This window comes from Amphiprion ocellaris, chromosome 9, assembly GCF_022539595.1.
Source record: "Amphiprion ocellaris isolate individual 3 ecotype Okinawa chromosome 9, ASM2253959v1, whole genome shotgun sequence".
NCBI classification, from domain to species: domain Eukaryota; kingdom Metazoa; phylum Chordata; class Actinopteri; family Pomacentridae; genus Amphiprion; species Amphiprion ocellaris.
The window spans coordinates 29,169,152-29,194,296 of NC_072774.1; the positions used below are offsets into that span (position 1 = coordinate 29,169,152).

General features: G+C 43.4%; 1 protein-coding gene across 4 annotated transcripts in view; it reads left to right on the forward strand.

Annotated features, from left to right (window-relative positions):
• The window catches only part of LOC111564871 (nuclear factor of activated T-cells, cytoplasmic 1-like), a 63,542-nt gene that overhangs the window by 21,191 nt on the left and 17,206 nt on the right, over nt 1-25,145 (forward strand). For 2 of the 4 annotated variants that reach the window (XM_023264723.3, XM_035945779.2), the window contains exons 7-9: nt 9,330-9,385; nt 11,439-11,571; nt 19,303-19,941. In XM_023264723.3, the coding sequence (XP_023120491.2) occupies nt 9,330-9,385; nt 11,439-11,571; nt 19,303-19,941 (828 nt within the window). Of the gene's footprint in view, nt 1-9,329; nt 9,386-11,438; nt 11,572-14,506; nt 14,570-19,302; nt 19,942-25,145 lie in introns of those variants that run through there. The other 2 variants (XM_055013836.1, XM_055013835.1) reach the window with 2 other exon arrangements.

Below are 25,145 nucleotides of genomic sequence, written 5' to 3' on the forward strand. Positions count from 1 at the left end.
TCATCCTGACTGTCTGACGTTTGCATGGTTAAAAGGCTATTTCTTTTTCTTTTTTCTTTTCTTTTCTTCTTTTTTTGTACAGATTTTTTAGCCATGTGTTTCCTACTTGCGTGGGTGGGAGCAACGTTTAGAAAAGTCCACTGGTCAACATTGCAGATTGAATGATGATTGTGATCATTTCCTTGATTGCAGCCAGTAAATCAAAACAAAGGTGGAGCACAGTGGTACCTCTGTTAAAACTTGACTTAACTGCTGCTGCTGATGAGCAACAAGTAAGGAAAAACAAGGGAGGAAGATCACAAATGATACTCATCACTGATGACAGTATCCGCTAATTTATCAGTAATTGATTTCAAAGTTCTCTGTGTTAGACTACACTACATACTTACCATCATTTTCCCTTTGAGACTAAGATCAAAAAAAGGTGTGTTACCTCTAAAAATTCACCAAAATAACAGCATTTGTTAGAGTAAAAAACTGTAAAAATAGAAAGAAATGTTGAGTTTTTTGATGTTTGACATGTGGTTCAAATTAAAAAATTAACCAAATCCAAGCTTAAAATCAGGATATTTCTTCGAAAACCCATTATTCTACATGTCACATTTTAAAAATTGCAAAAAAAATATGAAAACATTTTAAAATCAACCGTTTATACACCAGATCCTGTTAAAAACAATGAAATCCTGTGGTCCTTGGTGCAACAGAGAAGTTATGAGTATGAACTGGTGATGACCAAGACTCTTGTGACAAAGACTCGGTACTTTTCAGCTGAACTGTGTTGAACTGCAGGCTGTGTTTACAGAGAGCAGATAGGAGACAAATATAGAAAAGAAAGTAAAAATGTAGATGGTAAAATATTTATAGTAAGTGGATGTTTTCCAGTATCAGTAGTACCTGTGGGTTCTTGGAAAAGCTATGCATATTGATTGTAGGTTTTTTCAAATTTTCAAAAATACATAATGGAAGAAATGCAGCTTTCAATTTTTCTTTTTTGTGACATATGTCTGCACACCTGTGTCATATTGCACCCAACACATCTTTGAGTTCTCTCTTATTCTTGCCATGTTTGTGTTGTTTCCGTGGAGGTGCAGAACTTAATGTTGTAGTGAAAACTGATTCCACAGTGAGTAGAAATGTGACAGAAACAAAAACCACCCTGGAGTTAAACAGGATGGTAAAATCTAAAAAACAGACAAAACATATCTAATTACAGAATCTGACTTTCCTGGTCTTAGTTCAACCTGTGTGTGCTGATACTGTCGATCCATTGAACTGTGCACACAGTTTCAGTCAATATGACAAATATTCAAAAAATCCAAAAAAAAAAAAAAAAAATGCCTCCACAAAGACCTTTTACAATCAGACCTTCATAGTCTACAACAAAAATGGAAAACTGACTGACAGATACATTTAGTACATATTTCTGCAGAAATCAGAATACTAAATACTGATTAAATAATGCATCTTCCATTTATTTCAGACAATGTTAGCAACTTTAAACACATCAAACCTGGAGGAAAAGCATTCTAATTCTGAGTTCTTCAGGGTTGTGTTAAATGATTTAAATTGCTTTAGATCATCATAGTATGTGCAGTAGAAAACAAAATAGGGCATCTACGTGTTCAGAATTGTTATGCTTGAATGCATCATATGTCCTTTGAGGATCATCAGGTGATTCTTAATTTAAATTCAATAATAGGTTAGAAAACTCCTGCTAAATGTACTCGGAATCTTTTGAAAATGCTTGAATTGTTCCTCACAAAGTTCACTCAGTTTGTTCCTCTTTTCTCCACTGGTCATTTTTCTACCTCCCTTTGCCCTCTTTGATCAGTCTCCTCTTGAGCACCTCAGGGGTTAAGGAGGCAGCAACAATGGGGTGAGGGGAGGTGGATGAACTTGGTAATATGGGGTCTCCCTCCTCCTGGCTTTCTTTAGTCATGGAGGGGGATCCCCTGGAGAGGAAAGCCCTCAGATACACAACTCCTTTCCCCCTCCATCCCCCTGCTATTTCAGACCTGTGACCCCTTCTAGTTTCTATTTCCCTTCTTTCGCCCACTCGTCCTACCTCGGTGCTCCGTTTCCTCCTTTTTCTCTATTTTCACTCTTCGTTTTTCTTACCTCTATCCTCGATACCCGCTAAAGACATTAGCCCGTGTGGAGCGCTACACTAGCGGGATCCCCACACTCCTGCCTGCCATTGACATTTCAGTGGTTTGTTTTCCGTCTCTGTGGTGTCGAGAAGGAGAGGGAGAGAGAGATCGAAAGAAAGATTGTCTGCCTACTACTTAGTCTGCTTTTATGTAAACTTTAATGACCCACCACTTCCAGGGTCTCCTAAGTCAAAAAGCCCATTACAGACAGACCGACACTCTCTAAACACACATGCACACACAGGAACACACACATCACTCACTAATGGCAACTATGTATGAGCAAGTATGAGTGTGGAAAAGTACTTATGTCCGAAATATACTGTAAAATATTGTCTGTTGGCATTTTAATCAGAGAATCCTGCTGTTTCATGAAGGTTCTCAGACTTAACATTGCTCTGATTGTTGATTTAGAAGGACTGAACTGGGATGAGGAAAAAAGAAACCAATAAAATCCTAATTATATTACAGATTTATTCAATAACTTTATTTTCCTCTGGAAAAATTCATGACTAAATGCACTCATGAAATACCGAGCAATGCGCCGCAATAATTACTACTCACAGACATGTGCTTGCACACGCAGTAGGACACACATGTGCACGTACAGCCAAGCTCTTTGTAACGGCACAACACCAATCACTGCCTTCGCCACAGTGGTGACAGCCATTATGGTTACTGCCATCGAAGGTCAGGATGGCTGCTTACTTTCCAAAATTGACTCCAATAAACACCTTCCAGAAAATTCCGCAAATCCTGAGGAGCAACAGACGGTTTTTGAGAGTCCCAGTCCAACTTGTGTGAATAATTATATGCAGTTAAAATCATCCAAGTTGAGTCAGGGGGAAGATCACACACAGCACAAAAGCCTATTAGTGCAAATGAGACAGCTATAAATCATAGATACATGTGTTTCTCCAACTGTTTCCATTTGCTACTCATTTTTGCATGGTGTAGCTGCTTTTAGCACAAGCATATGCAGGTTTTTGCGTATGTCAAGTACTTGCTGGACTCCTAAATAATGGATGCCATTAATATTTGCAAGATTGTCCCAATAAAACCTCTTAGTTAAGGGAAGACAACGGAGAAAGCCAAAAACACTTATCCTTGGAACATAAATTTAGCTTTTTGTAATTTTAGGCACTGGCATTGTCTTAAAAGTAAGAAAATGATCACTTTGAACATCAAGCAACCTTTATTGAGAGATTTTTTAAAATGGCATGAGGGACATATTTTAAAGCTCAGAAAACCATAAAGCAACAAATGTCAAACATTTACAAATCTAAAAGCACATGGAATTTGTACAATGGACTGTGTCTGTTGTAAGGTCCACTATTTTGGTCTGCTTAATATTAGTGCAGTTTAGTTTAATTATACAATAGTTTGAGCTGAAATATAACGTAGCATTGGTGCAAATGAGGGACAGCCATAGAAGTTTGAGGACGCCGAGATATTTTGGTGCTATTGCCTTTTGGGAACGTTGATAAATGAGAGACCCACATGCCTTCTTTTAACCTGTTGTGATGTTAAATCATAGTTTCACTCTGTTTGTCTCCTTTAATCTCCCTCTCCTTCCCTTTATGTTGTTTTGATTGTCTTTCTGTTCCCCTCTGAGATGTCCTCAGTATCAAATGAGCTCGTCGCCGTTGCCACTGCGGGAAAACCTTAATACGCCTTGAAAAATAATTACTTCTACTTTTGAAATGCCACGTCCATCCCCACTGCTCCACTCCATCACCCACAGGATAAGTGATGCAAACGCTGCGTATCCACTGCATGTGCATGTGTGTGTTTGTTGTTGCGTACATGTGTACCCACTGCAGCCGCTAGCCTGCGGGCCTGTTTGCGTTGTTCAGTAGGAAGTGTTTTCAGTGAGTCATCCACAACGGATTCCCTGTAGAGGGGCCAAACGGAAAAGACGAGACCTTCAAGATTGTAGGCAGAGAAGAGGAAGTGGAGAAGCAGAAAAAAGGCAGCAGGGCTTCCTTAGAAACCCTGCTTGTGACCTCGTGCATAGAAGCGATCATACAACCTGACCTGGTGTTTACTCTCAGTTACTGAATAAATGACAAGTGTAGGTTTTATTTCTTCTTGTCCCGACCAAAGATGTGACGCTTTTAGGTAAACTTTCTTTCCATAATAGTTGTTCAGCTGATCCTTGACCACACAAGGAAGGAAGTGCAAGATAATCACACTGTAGATACATAATTATAGACTCAAGAAACCACATAAGTCCTCATTTTTTGACTCTTTTGCAATTTAAGCATTCTTTTTCACTGCATTTATTTTTGACAAATATATTTAATGGGTCATTTGTTGTGCCTTTTGCAGAGCCACAGTGTCGGCATTTTAGGAAAATTTGCACCTCCGTCCGCATTGTTTGGCGCTTGGTTCAATTTTGTCTGTTATTTTGATGATGTGTTTTGTGTCAGTGTTTTGGTTTGCCCAAACAGCTCTTTTGGCACAGGAGTAGGAAGGCATACCTGGCGCACCTATTGCAGTGTGTTCTGGCTTGCCCTGCTTTCCATGGATGGAATGAGTGCTAGAGGCAGGGAAAATAGAGAGAGACAGACAGACAAACAGAGGGAGAGAGAGAGTGGGAGAGCGAGCTAGGGAAAGCCTACACTCTGACTCAGAGGGGAGGTAAGGGAATTCCCTGGTGAGCTGGATAGTTTTTACATCTGGTTGGATTGGAGCGTTGCCTGGAGCTCAGCAGCACCACACAGCCTGGTCTGCAGCGGGGAGAAGTCTGGCCTTCTCCACCTCTGCTTCAGGCTGGAGAGAGAATTCTGAGCTGCAGTATAATCTGTAACATTAGGACAGCACAGTCCACTACAATACCCTCTGGCTGTTATTCTTCTCGCGTTAAAACTCCTCAGCAACAGGCTGAAATGTTTAGATTTTCATACCTTCATAGTTCAAGAAACCCAGACCTTGCAGACTGCGATCTGAACTCTGAGAGTTCATTCAGACACTGTTTATACTTCGCTGAACGCCTTCACCTTGGGCAAATCTAAACACCAGACAAACTGGTCGATGTATTGTACTTCTAGCGCTATGTCTAGACTGTCCTTTGGCTTTGGGCTAGGATAACCTTCATAATCTTGACTCATAGTTTTGGCAGGATAAGGTCAACCTCCACCCCTGCTTCAGGCTAGAGATTTGAGAAATTATGGTCTAATTAGGGTGGTATAGTGCACTATTTCAAAACCAATCATTATTTATAACTCCCGTAGGAGCTTAACCTCTCATCCTCCTTTGCCACCCAACATAAAATGAAAGCAGTGCACTTCTAAGGCCATACCTATTAGAAATGAATGGATCAATACCCAAGAAAAGCAAATAAAAACATATAGTAGTGGAGAGAGAGACGTCACTGCCCCCTTTGATGAGATTCATTCGGCTGACGTAGCCTTTACTGAGTACATTTTCCCTTTGTAGATCAGTAACGCTGCACAATTTCGGCTGCTATTTGTTTAAGAAAGCTTGCTGCTACTTGGGGCATCAAAGGAATCATTTGATCACAGCAGGGAGATTTCTAGATTGTCCTGTGGCCTCCACCCTTTCTTCAGGCTCGTCTGAACGTGTTATAGCCAGATAAGCCTTTCAAATCAGTGAGAAGCAATTGGTCTTTGTGGGGCAGGTCTGCAAGAATGCCCCCTCATTATGATCAGGATAGTGATATACCTTGAAGAAATGCGGCTCAATGCGCGGGTCTTTGTTTCTCACATCTATGCAAACTGTTACACAGACCCCTGCTCAAAAACCAAAGAAACCACCTATCTGCATCTCTCTTCACCATACAGTCAGTTTGAGGTTTTATCTGCACAGGTCTGAGACCCACTAGATTTGATGTCTTCCTTGTGAGCGCTTTGCACTCTACAATTATTACCCAAACATACGTCTGAATGGTCCTCAGTCATCACTCTGACTCTTTAGATCCTTCTCAGAATATATGCCACACAGCTGGACTCTTGATAAAAGGATGAAATTCCACTCTACTGACCGCTGTCCGCCTCAGCGTGCACCCGACCCTCAGGTCAAGTCAACTCACACTTTCCTTGTTATACACCAAGAATAACTCACTTCCTCACCGTAAACCCATCATAAATCTACTGTCAAGGCATAATTTATACGGAAGCCTCTCGATCCGAAGCAGACTTCCATTTCTCCAGTTTCACCAGTTCTCAGATTGGCAGCAGCCAGGTGCTTCAGAGGAGAAAGCAGCTGCTGGGATCAGTTGTCAGGGAATCCCTTTGGCCTTTTGACTTTTTCTTCTCATTGGACAACAAGGTGACTGCTGTAAAAAATGTGTGTAAAATTACTGCAGTGTTTTCATTCAACATAGCAGGAGAGTTATAAAATGGAAAATAAACTTGACATATGTAAACAGGAAAGAGAGAGAAATACTCCCCGAAATCATCTCTGGAAAAGAGACATAGCTGCAAAATATGTCTGGATTGTTTCACAAGACGACCTCCGCAATTAAGCATGTGAATCATATTTTCCATTCTCAAAAATCCTGAAGTGAACTCTCTTTGGTCAGTGGAAGCTGTTGTGCTCTACACAACACTTCACCTCTGGCTGTCAGAATTTTTTAAAAAGCCTCTTAATTTATTGTGAAATCTAATACATAACTAGTCAGCTGGCTGGAGCTCTGTATTTGGAAAGTGGTAGATATAAAACCCACAGAATATTATTGGCTTAAAAATGATACCTGCCGTGTGAAATGGTTGTTTAACATGATGAGACCAGGTGGAGCACATTTCCTTTACATCTTGAGTATTAACCAAATCCCTGTCAATAATAAAATAACAAATGAGGAGATTTGTTTGCATGAAATTCACTATAGCAGCAACACCGTTGCCAGGCTGTCACCAGGTACACAACATTATGTGTTGTCAAGAACTGAAGAAGAGATGACTCGCAGAGGCCTCACCCTGCATGCGGTCTAATTGTCTGATGAATAAGAGCGTTATCCTGGTTGTCTGGTTTTAGTCTTTGAGGATCTCATTTGCACTCATGAGTCATGCAGACTAATAGACAGATTATTGGTTCACCTTTGAGCACAAAGACTAAAAATAAGAGTGTGACTATTTGCCCGCGTGTTTGCTAATTTTGGCTAAATTGCAACAGGATTATACGAGGACTTCTCCAGACAGGGTTTCTTTATGCCACCTATTGTTTTGTGCTTCCCCCTCTTATAATTCAAGTTGAAGGCCAGAACAAAGGTAAAGGATACTGTGGTTGCGTGTGTGCATGTGTCTGCATCTGTATGTGTGCATTATGCGTGGGTGGAGGTTGCGTGAAGGAGGAGGTGTTGTCGGGAACAGAAGCATTTTGCAGATGTTGCAGGGAAGAAGGAGCAAATGGAAAGTCCTGTGGTTATCAGTCGAACAGCCTCTTCTGACTCGCAAAAATTTGCCACAGGTGGCTCCGTCCCAATTCAATAACGGCTTTAGGTTTTTGCTCATGGAGCAAAAGTTGAAAGGTTTTGGTGGAACAAAGTGATTTAAAGGTAGAAAAGGTGAGACAGCAGATCAGGGGGAAAGGTAGAAACAGAGGAATAAAAGTTTGACAAACATGTTTACCAGTGGAGGTTGGGGTTGACGTCGTAGTCTAAGGTTTCCCTCTTGGAGAGTCTCCCAGAGCGGAGGCGGGTGAGATTCCCTCTTGGTTCCCCTAGACGTAACATGAGGAACGCTCATCTCTGTCTGTCTCTGTCTCTCTCTCTTTCTCTGACCTTCTCTCTGTCTGTGCTCGCTCTAATTGCCCTTCCATACTCTTTACAACTTCACAGCATTGCATGTGCATCTCAATCACCTGCCACATGCACAGAGTCACTGCCCCGTGGTGGTTCTAGAGGCGTATCCCGGCTGCTATTCCCCAGCCATCCACTTCATCTCCATCACGGCGAGGCCCATTTCTCCATATGCAACTCTTATTTCCCCCAGTTCAAATAGAAAAGCCCTTATCTGATGTCTCTACCGTCTGTTTTTCTCTTTCTCTTTTTAATATGGCCATTTTGGAAAGATATACCTACTGATGTTCACTCTCTGAATAATAAAGCTGACCACCCGCCCCCACTTCCACATCTCACCGATAATATGTCAACCGTGACTGGAATCCTTTATTCTTTCACTCACCGCATGATGTGAAAAACATAATGCCTTGCAAAAAAAAAACAAAACAAGGGTTTTACAACTCCCAGAGCTGCCGGTTTTCCCTTTCTGGCTATTTGGAAAATGATTCTGATTATCTTATCTTGTAGCTCCCTGATTCTGAAGTGAATCGTAGCATTTCAGCTGCTGCCCATGCTGTTGCCTCACATGGTGTGCCACTGACACAAAGGCTGTTCTGTGTCACTTCTATTTCTGACAGCCTTAATGAGTCATCGGTTCTGAAAAAAAAAATGGCACTGTGGTGGGTGCTGATTGCCCTAGCAGAGTCCAGAGCGTCTGTTCTCAAAAAGGTGTGGCATGAAATCACAGAGAAAACGCAAAGAATGCGAGCTGAGCTTCTGCAGGCTCCCACCAGCTGCGGTAGCTCGCAGGCCTTTTATTGCATGGCAGCAAAGGGAAACCTCCTTACCACAACAAGATGGAGATGAAAAGAAAGAAATGAAGAAATAAAAGCTGCTACTTTCTTTGTAGCATTTCACAGAGCAGAGCTTTGGATAGAAAGAAGGGAGGATGGTAGAAGTAGGAGAGAAAACAGAAAAAGAAATCTAATCAAGGATTTAATGAGGGGACAGAAATAGGGCAAAACTCAATGGAGACAGACACTAAATGAGGTATTAGGCAGAGCCAAACTTGTTGGTGTCAGTTTTGCAAAGCCCAAAAGCATCTTCCTTGTATTATTTTGTCAGAGTCCAAAACCTGAAAGTTTTCAGAAACTTAGAGAAGCAACACATCTTCACATTTGACAAGTCAAAACCAGCAAATTTGTTTTTTTCTTCTTGCTAAGCAATCGAATTACAGATTATTTAACCTTTAACTGACCTGTTTCAGGTCTAACAATGCTAAAAAAAAAAACATCTAATCCACCCCGAAAGCTTACGTGTCTCTTTTGCTTATATGAGCAACATCCTCACATTACAGCCACCCACGTTTGTCATATCTGTGTGATTATACAGCTCATAATGTATGATACTGAATATTGTGTTTTCTTTGTCAATAGATGGGCATCATCTGTGGGAGACAGAAGCCAAAGTCGACAAGGACTCCGTCAAATCTGTAAGTTCACCTCACCAGCGTGATTTATTTGAGGTGCTCCTGCCGTCTTGTGTCTCACCGTCCCTTGAGATTTTCTCCTTTCCTCCCTCTGTCTCCTCCTCATCTGTCCCCTGCAATGATGTAACCTTTGCTAAGGCATTACAAATTGCGACATAGACAGTGATGACTAGCCGATGCAATCCCGAACGGAATTTTCACAAAATCTCCTCATGGAAGTAAACACAGTCAGGCTCACATATTGTTTTTTGCATTTATTGCACAAAAATACACGTATGGATTACAGAATGGAAGCACAAGCATGGACACACACACACACACACACACACACACTTAAACACTCACGCCACAGCGGTCTCGGCATAGCCAGACGTTTAGTTCACAGCAAAGTGTTGTGGTGGTGATGAATTGGGCTTAAACACCTCGTCTGTGCTGAGATCCTGCAGCCAAGAGTGGCTCACACCCCTCCTTTTTACCTGCTGCTTTTCATGAAGGCAGTAATGAGAAAAATAAACCAGCGCGCTCATTTTACTGACGCTCAGTCACACATTCGGAGTGTGTTAATATAAAACCGAGCGAAAGGGAATCGTCAGCCGAGGGAATGAAGCAAATGTTGTTCTACAGAAAGCTGCTCGTGCTCTGGAGTTAATTAAGATTTCGTCCAGATTTGTTAGGTCTGTGAATAGTCAGCTACAGGGTCTGCGAAAACCGGTTTGATTGCGCGCCATCGCATTTCGTTACGAACTGCTGCTGGCTTTCATCAGTGGCGTCTCTCACTGGGTCAAAAATAAACCCTGTGCATCTAAATGCTGCAACACAAGGATTGTTTTTCCTCTTGTTGTTGCTGTTATTATACTCAGGTAAATGACTCGGTTGCATCAGGAGGGTAAATATGGACTCTGATGTCTAATTGCTCTGCAGGGCTGGCTGATGTACTGTGGCTGGAGTCCCAGATGTAGGAAAATTAGCGGGCGAGCAAGGCTCAGCCGGGGGTGGTGCTTTGGGGAGGCAACGCTGATAAACGACAAATATTGCACCGTTTTATTTAGCACATCTGACAAGCAAGTAGGGGAGAGACAGTGAGAGAGGACTGGCCTTCTACTTTATGTCAGCTGTGACCAGACTGCTTTAAAGTGCTCCAGTCTGCCTGCCTGACTGTGTTTTTACTGCCATCCAGAGCGTGCTAACTTTCGCTGGTCGGGATGGAGAGAGAGAAAGCCATGTGTATGCACACACTCACTCAGCCACCTGCATGTTTTCTTTGTCATCATCTGGAGGGCAGACTGGGCCCGAGCTCTCCTGCTTTACCTCCCACCCCGTCTCTCCTCCCACCTTCCTCACGGTGCGGTGATTACCAATAAAACCCTGCTTCCTGTCAAAGTTCCCCATTCTGGCTTGTTTAGACCCACATGAGAGTGACAGCTATCCCAGGAATTAGACACAAACACTCAGACAAATTTCTCCGTGTTCCCCTGTCAGAAATAAAGCAGTCGAAAGTTCACATCCGTCCAGACTTGCCGTGGTCTAGCGGGGTTGGGGCGAGAGGGGGGACAAGCAAGCCTCCTTCGGCTGTGCAAACAATTAAGCCTGTTACCTCTCTTCTCCTGCGGTGCACAGGGAAGTAAGTAAAGCCCGAGGGTTCTCCTCTGAGACAAACATGGGCACTGGACCAACCTCATGGGCACCACTGCTGCATCTACACAGTCCAGACGAGCTCATTTAGACCAGTCCGGCCTCTTGGAAACAGTACCCTAACTGCAGGCCAGGTGCAAAATAAACATAGCTGTTGATTAAACTTAAACCCCACAGGCTTATAGTCATTATAAGCTCCTGCTGTGCAGCCAAGCTTTCAAATACACACAACTTCATTTTACATTCTAGTGGAAATCCCATAATTTCCAAAGACACAAAACATCTCAGGTTGAAACAGGGAAAAAAATCATCTAAATTAGAAATGATTTTTCAAACCTATATGCCAATTTAGCCACCAAGTGACTCTTTTCAGTTTTTGTGTCATGAAGGTGAAATATTGTTTTCCATCTCCTTTGTCTTTTAGAGTACTCTTGTTGTGGAGATCCCGCCATACAGGAACCAGAGAATATCCAGCCCAGTGCAGGTTAACTTCTACGTCTGCAACGGCAAGAGGAAGAGGAGCCAATACCAGCGCTTCACCTACCTGCCTCCAAATGGTAATCATCACTCCCACCTCTTTATTATCACTGACAGAAAAAAGACTTGTATGTTTCACACAAGCTGCTCGCTTTTCATTCATCATTTGGAGTATTTCTTTAAGTCTTGACATCCATCCACTGTAGTTTACCTCAGCTGTCAACATGCCATCTGAAATTTGTGGCCGTTTTTTGGGGGGTTTTTTTTGACGTTCTGCCTGGCAACACTTGGCTGTAGCCTTTGAGTGAGAGCAGAAGATGTGAGGTGTGTTTATTCTGTAGTGAAAGCGCGTTCCCTCGGCATGAGCTGTACCTGCTGAGTGACAGAGCCTCCAAGCACTGTTGATGCAAAGAAGTCAATCTCCCGGCGACCTGACTTTCACACCCCGCTTCACGCAGGGCTTCACCAACACGCCTAAGAACTAATAAATACACACTCACACACACACACACACACACACACACACACACACACACACACACACACACACACACACACACGTCCAACAGCCAGTGCTTTACCCGTCATTCATGTAGCAACCTGAAAACCCAGGAATACCTCTCTGTGTGTTTGTCATGTGCCCCTGGCCTCACTGTTTATAGATGGCTTTCACGTTGGAATTTGAAGAATGTATTGGTGAGAGTTTAGGGAAGAGTTCAACCTCAAATTTGCATTGTGACTCATTTGCTTTTCACAGTAGGCACAGGCGAAATATCAGCCTCGGTATCAGTCCCCAGCATCCTGCTAGAATGCTGCTGTTTTATCATGTATGTATCCTGAGAAAGGTGACTAAGCATGTTTGCTTTTCTTCCAGCGAGACGACACCTTCCATTTATGGTGCCAAAGTCTTTTACTGCTGGCTGCTCAGAAGCTGTAAAAAAGAGTTTCTTAAGATACTGTTCCGGCAATAGAAGCAGTATAAGATGCTCCAACACCCACAAATTCCACTCACACTCATTGTCGCAGCAGGTTTAGGGATTCCAACCAGCAACCGTGCATTTACAAGACCTGCATGCTCCCTCTTGTGATAACCAGCGAAATCCATTAGATCAAAACAACGGTATCTTGTTTTCATTGATCAGCGCCTAATGGGTCTAATGCTTCTGGGATAGCGAGCGTTGTGTTTTAAGTCTACAGCTGTTAATAAGATGTGACATTTAGATTATCAGCAGATGCATTTATGGCCACAAGAGATAAGTGATCAGGATTCTGGATGAGGCTCTGAGAACAAGTAGAGCACAGCCCCTATTTGGAGATGCCTGATTATGTGAGGAACAAGTGCATTGTGGGTATCTGGACAGTGTGGGACAAGCAGACGGTGGCCATATATAGGCTATCCATTTCACAATCTGCCGTTTCACGTAGAAAAAGACCCAGAGAGACGTAGGGGGCTTCTCAGCCACCACTGTGCATCTCTTAAGTCATTTCCCTGAGCGTAAACACAGCTCTAATGAAAAGATGACTTGTTGTGTTCTCTCTTTTGCTGCCAAGTAAACCACAAGTACAGTGTGGACCACACAAGCGGGGCCAACGTTTTCTCAAAGAACCATAATTACCTCACAAGTGCTGCAGCCAAAGAGGCCGTGAATCACAAGCGATTGAGTTCTATTTTGGGATTTACCACACTTTTGAAGGCACACATAAAAAAAAAAAAACACAACATTGCATATTTCCAAACACAAATGCGTGGTATTTAAATCAGTGGGCCGACTGTTACAACTGCACTGGGTAACAGCTGAAGTAGAACTGTGCTGGCTGCAGAAGCAATCCCACCAAAACACACAAATAATGAAAAAATATCAAAGCATTTTTCTGTACACTTCCTACAGAATGTCAATGAGATTTGATACCTGCATTATAGGCTAATTTATCACTGCAGAGTAGAATAGTTAGAGTAAGCGTAGACAAAAATGCCAATTAAATGGCAACAATGTGGGTTTTCCTAGCTTCTTTTATGTTAACCTGCATAATCAGTGCTTAAAAGAATACTGTATGAAGATTATAATTAGCATAAACAGACCCCGTGTAGTGATGATGACTGTAATAGTTTCAATACAGCAGCAAAGAATGAGGAAATCCTCCTGAAGCTGTTTGCTTTTGAGGGTTTCAGTGTGTGTGTCAACAATGAGTGAAACAACACTGTGGCAGGTACACAGGGTGGGCTGGGGAGGAGGACACCCACACACATACACTCACACTCACACGCATACGCTGTTGTCAACACTTTTTTTTCTTTCTCGCTTGTATGAAAAGACTCTTCCGGCCTTATGTCCCACTTCAAGCACAGTTGTGGTCACTGACGTTGTTTAGAGAGAACATTTCTTTCACACTCTGGTGTCTGCTCATCTATAAAAAGGCAAACCCAACCCTTAAAATAGCCCCACTTGTTTGAAACAGCGGAAGGATGAAGCAAACACTCTCTGGGGCACAGATGCTAGTGAAAACCACCTTTATTTTCCATTCAGGTCATGTGACCACCTTGTTACTCTTTGACGCTAATGCAAATGCGGTGCCTGCATTTGAGCTAAACACATCAAAAGAAGTTTAAAAAAAAAAATCCAAGTTATTATTTCTATAGATTGCATTGTTTCAGACATAGACGCAGACTCTCAGCCTCGCCCTGCCTCCACTATAACATGTTTTTGTCAGACACCATCTGTAGCAGGAACATCGCTGTTCTCACTCATACTTAGCTGACAGACAAAGATAAGCTTTGGTGATATGAGAAGGGCTGCTATAGATCTGTTGAAAACTGCCAAACTGATGCATGTTGAAGTAAAAACAAGATTCAAAGCAGGAAAATCTCCTTGAAATTTGTCTGTAGCACATTACAGTACAGTGATGCCATAAGTATGCATGAGCAAAACAATTGTTTTTGTCGCGTTTGAACCATCAGAATAAGTCAAAGGAGTTGGAGTTCCATCCTTTATCTATACACCACTTAATCCTCATTAGGGCCGTGGGGGGGTGGAGTCTATCCCAGCTGACTGAGGGTGAAGACAGGGGACACCTGGACAGGTAACAGTCTATCACAGGACTACATATAGAGACAAACAATCACACTCACATTCACACCTACAGATAATTCAGAATCACCAATTAACCACAGCATATTTTTGGACTGTGGGAGGAAGCCGGAGTATCCGGAGAAAACCCACACATGTACAGGGAGAGCATGCAGACTCCATGCAGAAAGATCCTGGAAAGGCCGGAACGTGAACCGGAGATCTTCTAGCTGCAATGCAGAAGTGCTAACCACCAAGTCACTATGCAGCCCAAATGAAAAACCAATACTCAATATTGTAATTTTACTTTACCTCTATAACAGAAAAAAGTCAACATCATTATAATGCTAATACATAAAATGTCTATAGCATTTTATTACTACCTAACTTGTAGCTTGGCCAATAAATGATTGCATGGTCAGATACACTATATAATGTGTAATGTTGCTGCACCGTTGGGTCCATGGCTGGCTGTAGACTATATACTGTATGTAAATGGTTAAAAATTAAAGTACAATTTATGAAGTAATTGAAAAAATGGATAGGAAAAGTTGATTCATTTTATTCATTTTGATGGCGTGAATCAAGCAAAGAACTGTTAAGCGGATCCTTCCAGATACATAAAGTTTTTTTTAATCTAGAATTCATTCAATTAAATATATAAGAAGAATTCAACAGTTTTCTGCTCAGGAGGTACTGAATATGAGGTGAGTCTACCTTCAGCCATGAATCAAGCGGACATTTGCTGTTCAGATATACCATTCATATATACCATTAGCATTTGCGGTTTCAAGCCTAAGTGCTTGTCTGCGATGTTGAGATGTACATGCAGTGCAACTGTCGTTGTCTGGCCCTCAGAATGAGTCTTGCTTTTCCAAACGCCCTTCCAATCATTCTTGCGTGAGTAGAGACGTGACGCGTTGCTCTTCAAATAAGAAACAGTTTTCACCACCACATTAAACAACAAATGCCAGAAGAAGTGCTGGCAATGACCGAGGCTCGGGCGAAGAACTTCTCGGAACCCCTTTATTTTTACAGGCCGTTTGGAGATTCCTCTGTTATATCAAGTTCTATTCTTAAGGCAAACGGGTGCCTGCTCCCCCCGTCGCATTGGTTTGTGGTCGGAGCTGGAGAGGAGAGAGCCAGAAACATGTTCTGTGACACATACAGGAAAACTTAATGAACCACACATTGTTCTGTTCTTTTTTTTTTTTTTTTTTTATAAATATTTGCACAGTCATATTTTTTTCCAAAAGCTGGACAATGACTGGACTGTTTCTGTCATGTCCGCAGCTTTGGGTTTTGTCAAACTCACCTGCGATATACTAAGGCCCACAGTATGCTGGGCGACCAGATTGCACACAGTGGGATATGGTGCACCAGGTACCTTGGAGTTAATGAACTACCACCTGCTCCATGGTAAATGTCACTGCAGATTCGTGCCATTAGAAGACGATGAGTTCAGCATTTCTGATTTTCTCTCAGTGGCACAATAATGTCATGTTTTACCATTGGGAAGAGAATCTTCTTTAAAGATACATTACACATCTACATAAGCCCTGTTGCTTGCTGGTTCTAATCACATCCACAGATACAGAGACACATCTATGTCCCGTTCCCTTAGGAGGAAACAAGTGCTCAATAAAATACTTAGATCATGCCTGATCAGTTTAATAGGAGCAGACAGATGGGGAAACTGCCAGTAATGGAGAGAGAACCATGTGCAGAGCATCAACTGTCTGTGGGCCGTAACCCACGGGTTGGGAGGAAATAGAAGCCACCTGAAGTTAGGACTCGCTTGATGAATCTGTTTTGTGGGAAGATGGATGAATCAAACTGAAGGGGAGACTTCTGTTTATATGTGAAGCAGAGGAGAAAAAAATGTTTGTAACTGTAAAGATTAGTCCCAAGTGATTTCATTTCCTAGTTTGCCACTCTGCTCATGGTCTGAAGATATCCAGGAAAATCATTTTGACAGGTTGCCTCAAAGTTAATGAATATCTTTAGGTAATATAAACCAAGCTCCTCTTTTAAAAATACACCCTTTAACTGGATTAAACACAAAGCTGCAACAGCATTCCTCCCTATGTGAGATAAAGCTCATTCACCTTGAATTAGAATCTCATGTTGGTTGTAGTCACATGCAGGAAATCTTCAGTCACATCGGAACTGTTGAATCTCAAGAATTGCATCCAGAAAAATCTGCAGTCATCATCACAAGACAGTTTGCCTCGTTCATCAGTTTGGTTTTCTTTGGTATGAATTATCTCTAAACAGAAAGGTTGGAAAACATGATAGTGCTTCACTCAGCTCTGACTTATTTTGTTAGTTTTTTTTGGAATGTTTCAAGTACATCCTCATAACCATGGAATTTTAGTTTTTATGTAGTGACTTCTATCACGTAGCCACTTAAGGAACTTTCCATATACTAAATCTACAAAATGTCAGTTTTTGGATCCATATTAGGGCTTTTTATTTTCTACAAAATCACATATTCACTATTTTACCATAGTCTTTTAAACAAAATGACTCATTTTTTTAAGAAAATTATCGACCATTTCATATACATTCATTTTATCTTGTGGTATTTTTTTAGCAGCCACAAGGAAAAAAACACATTTAAAAGCTTTCCCAACTAATGAATAGACAACACTTATGGTGGTTTTGCTTTTTCTGGCGGTGCATCCTCCAGAATAGAGCCTTTGTGCTTTCTCTTCTGATACACGTGCACTGTGCTAGCGCTGCTGTGGCCAGTGGCAAACCTCCTTTTTACCGGGTGTTAGTTTAAAATACTCCCATACTTTCATGACTTGGGTCTTTGGAGGCATTTATGTTGAACCAAGTCGGGCTCAGCTGCAGTCAGCATTTTCTAAAAGTGTAGTGCAGCTGACCAAAACTGAAAACAGTTTAAGTCATGACACAGCAAGTATGTAGTGATGCAGCAAAAACCTACACTGAACTGACCCCTTTGGCTTTATAATACCGACACATTTTCTGTATCAAAGTCATTGATTATTCAGCTCATCAACTAATCCATAAAGCTTGATGATAATTCAATGTTTCCTATTTATTTAACATTATTATTAGTTAGGCAAAAAGTCAAAATATGTTTCATCTCAGAGATAACAGTGCAGCTCCAGAACTAAAGCTAAGATTTGACATTTCCTATTGACAACTCTAACATCATTCTCTAATTCTCTAAGCTCCTTGGCACTCTGCTATCCATTGAAACTAAACAAATGGCAGGCAGCAGGTACACAATCACTGAAGGAAGTGACTGTGGATGTAGTGTGGCCATGTGACTGACTTGTTATTCCCCAGGCTGAGTAGATGAGGCCTTTGCATCACGGGACTCGCCTTAGGATGCTCCCTCAGACACTGAGCCTGGTCCCTGGACTCTAAGGGCAGACAGGACTGACGTAAATGTGCTCCCGGCTGCATTATCACTGCAGCACCCCAGAGGATGCAGGCGCAGTTAATGTCTTCGCAGATCCAACTCTCTCCAAAAAAATAAAATGAAATAACACACTGAAAAACAGCCTGCACATATGACACACAAACGCTTCATTCGCACCCTTTGCTTTTTGCCATCACTCAAAGGTTCTATTGTGTTCGAAAATCAAATGCACACACTTTGGACAGACCTCTTATTCATATTGACATCTGTTCGCCTTTGAGTAAATGTCACTTTGAGCAAGTTTTGCCAAAAAAGTCTTAATGGTTGGCATCAAACATTCACCAGAGCCATTAACACATTTTAACAATGTGTAGAAATAGAAACAATGTGTCCATTGTGACTCAGAAGCCTTTGCTATGCATCTGGGTATCTTAACACCAGCCTATTAGTTTAGCGCTGGCCCTGTCTGTACATAACTCCTTATATAATAACTCAGCAGCGAGCTTGTTAATGTGGATCACACTCCATCTCTCATCCAAATCCATATATGTACCCCTGTTTGTAAAGGCTGTAGATTGAGATTGAGATTTTCAATTAATAGAAAACCTTTCTTTACACTGAAGAGGAAGCATGTGATACCTGTCAGTCAGAACTAATCAGGAAACAATGCAGACAGTCTGCGTTGGATTAGAAATTAGAAGAGAGGAGGCAGGATGATCAAGTGGGGTCACTGCACTCTCCTGCATTAGCTGAGGTCTGGAGCTCCTGAAACCACAGGCACAGCTCTGCAGGCTCTTAAGGAGCTCAGGAAGCCCAATCAAAATCAAATCATCTCCTCTTTTTCTTCACTCACCCCCTATCTTTTGGTCCTGAGAGAAACAATTACTTCTAGAGTGCGGAGGAAACCTAGGGGTCCTGGGCTCCTCAAGCAGCAGCAGCAGCAGCAATAGCAACAGCAGCAGCAGTCCAGGGCTTTAAAGTACTTTTATTGGATATCAGAGCTGGAGGAGAGTCCAAAGAAAATAGGTCTTATTCATTATTAGAGCCAGCTGTGGCTTTCCACACTGATGACTCATCCATTTTTCTTTCCCCCCTATTCTTTTGCTTTTTTTTCATGGTGTGGTGAAGATGGGTGGCGGGGTGAGGCGTGAGGGTTTCTCTGTTAGAGGACTCTGCCAAGTTGACACTGAGCCCATATCCATTGGTTGTTGTTTGTTTGGATTGTGGAGGGTGCCTGCTCACTGCCTTACTCAGCCTCACTCATGCTCTCATTGCGCCACGTGGATTCCCTGCACGTTTTTTTTTTTTTTTTTAACATCTCCGCCTCTCTTTCTGCTTCTCCCCCCCAGTGCCGATAATAAAGACAGAACCCAGTGATGAATATGATTCTCTGGGGACTGTGGGCCTGTCCATGCATTCAAAGCCCTACTACAGCCAGCCCAGGCTCACTCCCATCATGCCCGTGGCCGACCCTGATGCCTGCCTGGGTGGTGGTTACCCTCCCTGCCCGCCTCGCCATGCCGCCATGTCATCATCGTCCCCCAGCTCCAGCCCCACCCTGCATGACCTGTCCCCTGTGGCATACAGCAAGTGCCTCCCCAACAGCCCCACCCATGCGGCACCGCCAGGCCCCGTGGTGCCCCCCATTCAGGAGACACCCGGCCACCCTAACCTTGCTCATCCGCCGTCGCCAGACCACAACTCTCCCCTCGGGATGCTCCACTCCGAGGGCAGCCCCAACCACCTGAACAGCCCCGGACCCCATGGTTACCACCCTATCTATGCCAACAGCAGCCCCTCGTCCTCCCCGGTGTCCCATCCTTCCACTCCTGGAGGTCCTGCAGAGAGCCCCTTCGTTCAGGCTTACAGCCCCGGTCAGGCAGCAGCCAGCTCACCCAGCCTGCTGGCTGAGGATGCCAGCCCCCCTTCAATGGCCATCACCGTGAAGCAGGAGCCTCAGGAACTGGACCAGATGTACCTAGATGATGGTGAGCAAACAAAGTGTTCATACATTATCTATTTTAATCTATTTTATATTAATAAAAATGAGAGGTGTTTTGTTGTTTTTTTTTCCTGATGAAAGCCTCTCCTAATGAGCTCACGGCCCAGTGCCAGGAATGGCTGTTTACGTAGCACATTGCATTTATTTGACACCTTTCACTTATCTGCATGCCCTCACACATAGCCGCACCCTCCTGCACCCCTCAGTATTTCCTGATGAAACTCTAACAGCAGATTTACGTCAGATTTGTTTAATTTTAGACCCGGCAGATTTATTTGCCTTTGGTGTAACACGCAGCCCGGCTTATGTTGTCCAAGCGGCTGCTTTACTTTAAAACAGTAAATTGCCTTGATGGGATTTTGAAACAATCTGTCAAAACATCAGAGCACCGAGGTCAGCCGGGGTGCAGCAGAACAAAAACAGTGGCACACGCGTAGCGAACCAAACTGTTGACACAACGACTAATGAAGGAAGCAAAACAATGGGTAGGGGTTTCCTGATCCGAGCCGAGTTCCCCCCCTTCTCCGTATTTCTGGGAGGGATGCTGGGAGGCAGGAGGCAGAGGCTTTGTTTTCCCGTCTTTTCCCCACGGAGTCGACACCATGCAGCTGTCGTCATCAGGGGAGGCTGTGGGGTCACTGGTCTCCTCTGGCAATGAAACCAGTCACACCCAAGGGACCATATGGTCGAGTTTATTGCCTCCTGTGTCCATCTCACTGTATGTCTCTCGGGTCAGCAACCTGTTATCTGTGTTAGCAGAGGCTCCACTTGTTGTTATGATATATATCCATGGAACTCATCACTGGCACGGTGCCAGTTTGAAATGTTGAAATCCCCCCCTGCATCCTAATAGAGGCGGTGGGGGGGAGACCCTTCCATACTGAACTCAGGAATATCACCCTTCCTGTGGACCTTTTGTTCGGTAAACTGATATTGTGTGTGTATTGTGTGTCTGTGTGTGCATAAGTATAACTCATACGCACTTCACTCAACAGCTCTGGGAGTAGAGGGGTGATAGGCATGAGGGGACCGAGGGAGTTTTGCTGTGGAACTGTAATTGAGTTGAAATCTGGTTGTCAGCATAACTGTCAGTCCTGATGAGTCCCATTAGTCCTCACCTCATAAACAGAAAACACAGAGACAGGAGGGATGTCTGTCTGTTATCGGCTCCATAAACGCAAATCAAACTTTTTCTTTTCTTTTTCCTTTTTCTATTTTTTTTTCTCATTTTGCTGAGCTCCTAGCGATGCTGGTTTGCCTGGAAATCTAATTTGAAACAGCAGCACTCATTTCAAATTATTTGCCACAGAGGCTTTCATTTCAGTATTAATTGAATAAAGTGAAACTATAGCTTTAGTTTGCGTTTTGTACGAAGGTCGGCAAGGGGTCTGTTTACGCCGACGCTGTGAAGTTTTACCAACTGTACGTGGCAGCACTGGTGTGAGTAAAGTCGTGTAACCTTGTTTCTCTTTCCCGCTACTCCATCCACTGTCACGTTAGCAAGCTAAATCTTCCCCTAACCCAGTGGCCAAATGTATCCAGCCAGTGATTACAGTTGCATTAGGGACGCGCAGGAATGCATATCGATTGAAGGAGGACAGCGAGGCAGCCCCTTGAAAACCTCAATGTGCTGCCGTTTTGCATCACCTAACGTCTGCGCAACCATCTGTGGTGAGCTCCTGGAGTCCCGGTAAGTGTGCGGTGGTAACAGCATACTGCAAAGGCATCTGCTGCTGCCAGGCCCCGCCCTATCCCAAGCCCTTCAAATGAGCCCTGAGCTAAAATAAATAAGATCGGAAGGCAGCTCAAAGGGCGTCCCGCTCCCCGTCCGCACGCATTACCGCCGTGCGTTAGCGAACTCAGCGCTCCATTAGAGAAGGAAGGCAAGCGGATGACCTCACCACAGCAGCGGTGATTTAACGCCAACCGTGTGTAGAATAGCGTTCCTCCCCAGCAATTGGGGGCCGGTGATTTGGAGTCTGCGGGAGCACACTTGATCTTCCCCAAGAGTGGTTCACCTCCCACGCTCGAACGCTCAGGCCTCCGGCTCTCATCAGCCAGAGGAAATGTGTCTCTGTGGCCAGGCCCAGATTTTACACAGCTCCTGAGAAATCACTCAACTTATCAACGGTGAGCTACTGTACCGCGAGGAACTGGGTTAGTATGGAGGGAGTCTCAGATGCGAACCCCCCTGACCGCCATACACAGTCTCCATTGTGCACTGCTAAACTCTTCCCTCTGCTGCGATAGAAACTTACTAACAACAGTGCAAGGCATGAGGTGATGATTCTGGAGTCTGAAATGAGAGTTTTCTGGGAAGAATCCAGTTTGGCAGTGGGATAACCGTTGAAGCATCCGTTTCCACTCAGTGGCTCTCATCTGCTACACCTAGAAGTAAGGCCACAGGTCAGCACGGACTTGGAAAATGGAGGCAAGACGTGGATGAAACACACCCGCTGCTGCAAGACTGAGCCGTGTTGCATTGTTGACTCACTGTCGTAAACAACTCATGGTGGGGCTCACATAAAACCAAAGTTTTCAGACATTTCGTACTTACTCACAACCCACTATCTGTGTTTTACAAGGCCAGAGAAATGGCAGTCAAATGACATCAGTGTATACAACAATAGAATTTATGATAAACTCGGTCAGCACCATTTAGTTAACACTACTAATTAAATCTAAAAAAAGTGATTATAAATGACGGCATGTTTTGTCATATGTCTGAAGGAGCAGACATCATGCCCCCCTCTTGTCTCAAATAATCACAGACACGTGTCCATTTACATATACACTTGGAAAACGTTGCCCACATCATGCATTTTTTAAACTCTTCACTTAGAGTCCTGTTCCGTTATAGGTGTTTTGCAGTGGGTGCATGTGTGTGTGGAGCAGAAGGCGTTTGGTCCAGTTAGGCTGCTGCTGTGTGTGTCCTGTCTCATTAGTCGCTGCTGTGATGGGTGATATCATGAAATGCAGCTGAATGCAGCACACAGCAAAGGAACCAGAGCTAATCAGAGAGCCAGATTTCTACCAGCTGCCTCTCTGGGAAACAGAGGGCCCTTATTCTCTTAAAATAAGAAAAACACAGAGTGCAACGCAGACTTTGCCCATTTCTGACATTTGACATATGTGCTCTGATTGCCTCGTGTTGCAGCGGAGTTTTCCTTGTGATTTGTTTCCTCCTCAATTCAAGGGTGGCGCATTTGGTTTTCTCAAACTGAAAACACAGTTGTTGTTCATTCTCCTTTTTCCTCCTTGCCTCCCCTCCTCCTGCAACAACAAAAAAAAGTCATTCTAACCTTCCTGAGGATCTCCGTCCACCACTGATGCTTCTGAAGGCAACTCGAGGCATTCCTCATGGAAACTTTTACACATCCTGGCAAGCTGCCCAGACCCCAGGACTCCGCAAAAACCCTAATGATGATTGAGAGCGCGTCCGCACCACGCTGAAAACATGCTGAGTCGCTAACATTGGAGTGTGCCGCAAGGCTGGATCGTGGGGTGGGTGGGTGGGTGGGTGGGGGGGCAGGCAGAAGACTGAGAGGGTTTAAGGGGGGGAGGGTGTTCATTAAAGCAGAGGCTAAAGTGTCTAATGGGACTCACTAAAGCAGAGCTGCTCCTGTATGTTTAGACAGTATGTATGTATGTGTGTGCCTGTTTGTCTCTATTAGCGGGTGGATGGGGGAAGTACCGTAAGTGACCGTGTGTGCTTTCACAATGCTCCACCTCTGACCCTCTGGCCTTTTGGGAGCAGGTCAAGGCCCAGCTAATAGTGTACAGAAAGAACGGCTGTCTCGTGGTTAAGTGCAATGCCTAGAACACCGTCTCCTTCTACACGTAGTGATATCGACGGGTACAAGAACAAGCGTGATGGCTTTTCTATTATTTATGACTGCAAAGAGGATGTGGATATTTTACTATTGTTGTTATTGCTGCCCTCTCTTATTAGGAATCCGTTTTCCTGGCAGCCCTCGACATGGTGAGGTATAAGTAAAAGTTTGAACTTGCTGGGGAAGTTTTATAGTCACGGGAAAAATTAATAGGTGGGTGCACTCTCAGATTGGCCTTTGAGAGTCATTGAGCGGCTAAGCTATGGATCAACAACTACACTGTTGGGATGGGCAAAACATTTAATTCAATTTCTTCTCATTAACATGAAAAACCATTATTTTTACTGTTTGAATTGAGCAGCTTTGGCTCTTATTACCCATTATCAGATACAACAGGCCTCACTGAGCAGTGTGCTCCGTGGAGATCTGCACAGATCTTCTTATGGTGGTAGAAGCTGTGTTAATTGATCAGTTGGTTTATAAAATTTCTTGATCTTACCAACTTGTTAATCTGAGTCATGCAGCACTGGAGCAGAGGATCATAGCACAACTTTATGTCCCGTAGCAGCACACAGTCGGAAATGTGAAGTAGCTCTCATAAAGCAGATAACAGTGTGGTTAAACACGTTGTTTGTTTGTAATATAAAGCATGAAAGTTACGATCAAAGTACATTAATAAAAAGCCAGAAATTACCATGGCGTCTTTGCAGTAGAAGACAAATACCTTCACAGTAGAGTGGAAGTCCTCTGGATTACCTTTGCACTCTCTGTTTCCTTTTACATCTCTTTTATCTCAGTCCCATTGGCTGAACATTAGAGCCTTTAGATTCCTGGTTGTGATCAGATTTTTTTTTTGGAACATATTATGAAACTGACTCAACTATAGACACTGTTGTCCGAGATGTCTTGCAGTTTAGCAAATAATTGGGTCTAAGTGGTTACATATGATAGTGGCAACGGGGTCACCATATATGCACTTTGATTTTTAAGTCTTTGCAAAGCCATTGGAAATATTGTTAGTTTTGATAAGCGCAGCAAGATGAATCCGTAAGAATTCAGTCCATTTATTACCGCAGCAGGTTGGCTATTATTCATGTGTGTGCACCCCAAACCTTGGCAGCCGAGCCAGAAGATCTGGTCTGGTTTCAGTCGCTCCGTCATAATATCCACAGTCACTGAGAAAGAATGTGTCTGCTGAAAAACTGCAGCTAAATTATCTAAACAAATTGGGTTCCTTTTGTGTCTGGGATCTACACACGGACACATTTAGATGAGAGATGTTGATTCTGATTTTGACTGGGTTTTATGTTTCTTTTGCCAAATGTGTGACGCAGAATCGCTACTGTAAAGATTTGTG